Source organism: Chenopodium quinoa, unplaced genomic scaffold (genome assembly GCF_001683475.1).
Source record: "Chenopodium quinoa cultivar QQ74 unplaced genomic scaffold, ASM168347v1, whole genome shotgun sequence".
In the NCBI taxonomy this organism is placed as follows: Eukaryota; Viridiplantae; Streptophyta; class Magnoliopsida; order Caryophyllales; family Amaranthaceae; genus Chenopodium; species Chenopodium quinoa.
In genome coordinates, this window is record NW_018745024.1 from 11435046 (window position 1) to 11441504 (window position 6459).

At 32.4% G+C, this 6459-nt stretch overlaps 1 protein-coding gene across 2 annotated transcripts; it reads left to right on the forward strand.

Moving 5' to 3' along the window:
* The first annotated feature begins 3828 nt into the window (after positions 1 to 3828).
* LOC110708698 (dormancy-associated protein homolog 3-like) lies at positions 3829 to 5813 on the forward strand. 2 transcript variants are annotated; one of them, XM_021886894.1, is made up of 3 exons: positions 3829 to 4063; positions 4211 to 4369; positions 5290 to 5813. In XM_021886894.1, exons 1-3 carry the CDS (start codon positions 3949 to 3951, stop codon positions 5391 to 5393), a joined length of 378 nt encoding a protein of 125 aa, XP_021742586.1. In that variant the 5' UTR covers positions 3829 to 3948; the 3' UTR covers positions 5394 to 5813. The 2 variants fall into 2 exon arrangements, with proteins under 2 accessions (XP_021742586.1, XP_021742585.1); XM_021886893.1 differs by having other exon boundaries at positions 5297 to 5813.
* The last annotated feature ends 646 nt before the right edge of the window (positions 5814 to 6459 follow it).

A 6459-nucleotide genomic window follows, 5' to 3' on the forward strand; every position in this document is an offset into this window, starting at 1 on the left:
GGTCTGGATTAGTGGACCAGTCCATTTCATATTACCCCTGTGAAGCTCTTAGTGCAGTGCATGTACCTACACAGAGAGGGAAATCTAAACATCATGGGACGAATATAATGATAGTGACAGTCTGTAAGGAAGAGTCTGAACTAAATACAACGTACCTAAAGATCGATCTAAACATGTGATATTCGACATACATATAACGTACAAGCCAATATAGCTATATGTTTGTTACTCTTGTCATGGAGGACAATGCTCATGCACTTTTGTGAGCTGTGAGCTTACCACTCTAAACTATATATTTCTGTTTTAAAGATCTTGATCATACACAATACAAATGCAGCCTCTATCACTCCATTTATAAAAAATCATTCAAAGGCGGTATTTGCTTCCGTTCAAATTTAGTATTTATCCTCGTTAATTCGAAAAGGATGAACATTTCTATGTAAAACAAGCAAGCATACCAATAACATTTGACCATATGTCCATATCCTTGCTAATAGTATCAACACCCTAATTAGGGAGTGGGGGGGAGATCACATTAGATAAAAACTTTTTTGGGGGGGATTTAGCCCTATTCTGATTTACTGAGCTGAACTGAGCTGTTTATGAAGGAAGTAAACTAGGAAATGAACTGAACTAAATTGAGCTGAACTGAATTGAAATTAAACTGAGGAGAATAAACTCTTAGAATGTTAGGATGTCATGAAGTGTATGGGTGAGTTTGGCCCACTTGGACTAAGCCTAAATCATCTCAAACTAATCTGGCCCAATATGCTCAGTGAATGTTTACTTGCCTAATTAGTGCAGCCCACTATGCCTAAAAGTATTATGGAGGCAATGAAAACATATACGAATTGAGTACGTTCATTTCATTTGATTTTCACTAATGCAAATATACTATAGATTTTATAATTGTGTTTAATTTTAAATTTCAACTTGAATATTCCTTATTAATTTTTATTAGAACATATTTTTCTTGAAGTTATCAACCCTTATTTCCATTTATTCTCCTAAATTGGGTTAAAGGTAAACAAACCTACCTTAGTTCTTTCCCTCAAAAAAAAAAAAAAAAAATACAAAAAACAAAAAACAAAACCTAACTTAGTTCTAAACTTTTTAACCATATAATTCGTATATATCTTATGCATTAGCATGAATACAAAATAAGTATATCATATACTGCATTTAAAAATTAAAAAAAAAATTGCTCAAGAAAATATACTTTTAATTTTTAAATTAAAGAGCTTATTTTACGTAATTTATTATAAGGGGTAGATGAATCTAGACGATTTGCAGGCCAGCTAAGTAAGTGTAAGAGAATCTAAAACATGGGGCAGATTTTGTAAGATTAGTATATTTATAAGGGGACACGTAAAATTAATAATCTAGTCCCTTTACAACAGTAGTAGTTCATAACATCTCATAAATCACAATCTTCCCTTTATTATTTTATTGGTTTATTTCGAACATTTGATGATCTTACTTTGTAGTTTGTACTAGTCATACAATTTTATTTTTGTAAATTCCCTAGTTCGCCCCCCTAATTACGACATGGACAGTATTAGACTAGTAGTGTCGATTTGATAATTGATTTGATTAGTTTAAAATTGTGGAGGTCAATTATTGATTTCAAAATCATGGGAAGAACATGTTAATACATATAAAGGGACAACAAACAAGTGGGTGATAAGGACTCATAAATAGGATTGAATTGAACTATTGATCGATGTTCTTTGTAAAGGTTTGTCCATGGGGGCTGTCTTTTCTTTCTTTTTGTTAGAAGTGTTGAAAGAGTCATAATGTTACTAGCTCGCTTTGTCAACAAAGTTAATTACTATTTCCTCTGTTCTTTTTTACTTGACCTGTTTCTTTTATCACGTTTGCCTATGCATGAAAAACTTTAACGATCAATAACCTAAATTCTCTATAAGTAAAAATTATAAAAGTTATATATTATGATAGTACTTATTGAGACGAATTCAAAAAGATCATACATTCATACATGAATATATTTTTCCTTACATATTATTCACAAAAGACGATCAAATGAGGGGTGGTGAATAGTGTAAAAGTCAAAGCGGGTCAAGTAATAAAGAACGGATGAAGTATCTGTTAACTTCGAAATAGACCATCATAAATAGTAAAGTTTTCACATATTTAGTTACAATAATTTGAACTGGCGTGGCTTGTGAGAGGTGAAAAATATATAGATTGATCACTTATCGGCTTATATATATATATATATATATATATATATATATATATATATATATATATATATATATATATATATATATATATATATATATATATATATATATATATATACGAAGTCCATTATTACAATAAAAAATATTATATTTTAGCCTATTCAGTTTACTATATTAATTCATTAGTAATTTTATTTTATTATTATTATTATTATTATTATTATTATTATTTAATCCGGCCTATGAAATCATCAATAGAGTTCATGGTAAACAATTATCACCAATAATTTGCCCTAATCTTGATTGATCATGTGATTCATGTCAAAGATGCCACCTTAATTTGGTGCTTTTCTTATTGACCTTTTATGGGAGTTGTAAATTGCATGGACTATGGAAGGTACACCTACGAAAATTCAGTTACTTAACATGGAATAATAAACTATTCTACATTGATAAAATAATTTGCATTTTTATGTCATTGGATAATTGAAGCATAAATTACCATGCAATACCAATCAATTACAGTGTATACCCAATCAAAACACACCCTCAATTTCATACGTAAGTAGTATTTTCTTTCATTCTAGCTGTATCCTTATCAAGCCTCTTATCGATCTAGGGGTATTTTGGCCTTTTTAAAATAAGTGTAATTGGATTTTGTTGGATATTTCACTGTCAAAAATTGAGTGAAAAGTCTCCCTTCAAAAATGGAAGATAAATGTCTTTTTAGGTTTACACGTATATACCTACATACATACACATACACATGCACACAACTCTTCTTTTATGTGTGAAAGGGTACGGTTTTTCATTTAAAAGAGTTGTGTGCATGTGTATGTGTATATACCTACATACATACACATACACATGCACACAACTCTTCTTTTATGTGTGAAAGGGTACGGTAATATATAACCTATGTTTTCAAATGATCTTATTTTGACGGTAATATTTTCATTAAAATCAGTAATTAGGAATTTAGATATAGAGGGGGGTAGTAACTTCTAGACAAAATTGATATTTTAGTACGAGTATTTTCATAACCAATTAATTTAAGGGTTAATTTTCTAATTTTAGAGAATAGAATTAACACACCCGACTCATTATCAAATAGGAGTAATTTTTTTTTTTTTTTTTTTTTTTTTTTTTTTTTTTTTTTTTGAGAGAACTCTCTTTACCAAACAATTTGCACTTTGGCACATTAGATTCAGAGATTCTCGAATTTTCTATTACAAGTGTTGTACAATCCATGCTTGTAAATTGTAATATTCCCAATCCCCTGCAAAAAAAAAACTTCAAAATCCCAAAAAAAAATCATTCAAAAAGCGGCAAAATTAATACTGCATAAAAATCTCAAACTTCTGACAGTGGCAACCACCGTAGTTATCCACAAAACCCAACCCAAAATAATCAACCCAATCAAATCCAAGGGCAAATCAGTCATTCCAACTCCAACAAACCCGGCCCAGACTCACGTGACTACCCCACCAATCCCTCACTCAGTCGCCACGTTTCTCTCTCCTCCAAACCTTATCTGTTCATTTCTCTCTCTTACGTCACCATCTCCTAAATCAACGGCCACGATCTTCTCCCTCCTTCTATAAATACCACTCTTCCCACTTCTCATTTCTCTCCCCCAATAACAGAGCCACCGTTTCGGATCAACGTTTCGTAAGCAAGTCTGGTAATAACGTTTCTTTTCGTCCTTAAAAAAAAAAACGCCGTTTTTTTTTTTAATTTAATGGGTCTTTTGGAGAAGCTTTGGGATGACACTCTCGCCGGACCTCAACCGGATTCCGGCCTTGGACGTCTTCGCAAATTCAATACTTTCAACTCCCGCTCTACCCCTTCCAAGGGTACACCCGTCATTTCACCTATTATCGTAATATTTTATTGCAAATCAAGTTCCGCCAAAACAATAACAATAGTAGCAATATTAACATAACATAACAATATAATACTCGTAACAATACTAATAATAATGTTTTTGTTGATTAAAACAGAGATGGAGGGAGGGAGTAGTGTTGGAAGATCGGATAATCCGGAAGAAGTGAAAGTTTCGAGGAAAATAATGATAGTGAAGCCACCAGGGTATACTCAAGGAGCAGGATCAGCTCCGGCGAGTCCCGCCGGATCTACGCCGCCGTCATCGCCGTTTTCCGGTGACTTTTCTTACTCTCTTACTTGTTTATTTTTACTGAAGTACCCTTTGCATGTTTTTTTTTTCCAGTAAAGTTGGAAGAGTGACTAGTGTGAGTGAGGTTGGGATCTGGAAAAGTCTAGGAATGGGTATTTTTGTCATTTTTTATATTTGGTGGTCTGATTATGACTTGACGTAATTTTTCTTTTTGTTTCATAATTTTATTATTTTGTTATTATGTTAGTAGGCCCGATTATTGTATTATGACTATTACCCATTGAAATTTCCGCCCAATTTTTGGATTTATATTACACAATTAATTAAAATATTGATGAATAATAAGGTTGTAATTTTCTATTTTATTTGGGGTAGATGATGGTACAAAGAAAGTTAGGTAAAGTGTTACTTTCATTTAAAGTCTAAGATCCTTTCCAATACGGCATTAGTGTCATTAACGTTATTAATAATAAATTTATACTAAATCAATTGCTTAATGTTGGTTAATCCTAATTTTATGATGTAGACGTATGATCATTATATCTTAATGCAGAATGTCGCCGATCTTTCAGTTAAGACTTCGATTTTTGTTTATCGTGTCTAGTCAAATGTAACGTACATGTGTTTGATTATTCATATAATCAAAAAGGCGTCTGGTGTTATATGTTAGAGTTATAGATTCGTATGACGTTGTAGATTTAAGTGTCAATATAACGAATTAGGTGACTTCTTTTCAATTAATTGGAGGAAATAATGTTAGGATTTAACTGTCAAGGTAGTTAGAAGTTACTCCAAAGTTATGGCAAGCAATGTGATACACTTTTCTAGTTAAGCTACTACATATAGCAATGTAGCATTCTTTTTCAAGTAATTTTAATATCTTCATACTTTGATTGATAATGACCTAGTTAGCTAACATATTGGCAATCTTAATTGCTTGGTTAGGAAACAGATCAGGAGCGTTCAGGTTTCGGAGGAGATCTACGTCAGACTCGAATGAGAAGGCAACGAACGAGGACAGAACCTGCGGAAGCGCTCCTTCTTCTTAAGATGTCTGATATCTAAGTTCAAAGTAACGAGGTTCGACTAATCTCCCACCAGACCCTGCTTTGCTAACGGTGTCGTTGAGGCTTCACTAATACCAGCCGCCTTGTGTCCATGTATCATATAAGTATCACTTGTAAACTGTGACTAGCAGCTTGCTTGTGGTATGTAAATATTTGGTGTATGGACTTTTTGTTCTTAGAGTTTCTTCTAAGCTTTCATGTGAAATATATTAGTGTTTACTCTACTTGTAAAATATGCAATGTCGTTAAGTAGTTTGTAGTATGAGTCGTGATTATATATGGTGTTCATGTAGTAACCACGACGTTTTCGATCTGCTTTGCTTTGCAGTCTACCTCTGCTCTTCCTTTTGTAATGTTTGCTCTTCTGAATGATAAATGATCAGCTGAGTTTCGTTTTTGTAACGCCTTTGTCTTGTCGCAAATTCGTGCAATATTCTCCTGCTCGAATCAATTCACATTGACATAGTGTAATTTCACTTAGAAATAATAGTACCTTCTGTTCTTATTACTCGCAGCAAAGAAATATTATTTGTGAGACATAAAATATTCATTTATTGCGAGTAATAAAAACCGGAGGTAGTACAACTAATCTACACAGGAATATTATTTACACGTAGATCTAAAACGACATTGCAAGTCATTTGTGATTTGCCGAATGAATTAACATCGCGAAATTATATGATTAGTAAGAAAAGGGTTCTAATTAAGGAGTGTTTTTCTTTAGGGTAGATGGTCTGTACTTCATAGTGAGTTAGGTCAGATGTCACATTTTTGTTGCAAGATCCATCTCATAGGCCATAACATAATAAGGTAGTCTAATTAACATTATTGTTTATAATTAAAAATTATGGATTACTGCATTTTTGGACATCATCCTAAGCTTTGATGTAGACATACATATGAATATGATAGTAGTGTCATTCGTCTTCCATTTCTTGTCTAAATGCAAACATATTCGTGTTGTAGATTAGGTTATTATCGACTTGTCGTCGAGTTTGTTAAGTAGTTATAATAAGCCTGGAGAATGAATATAGTGAAATAATTACAA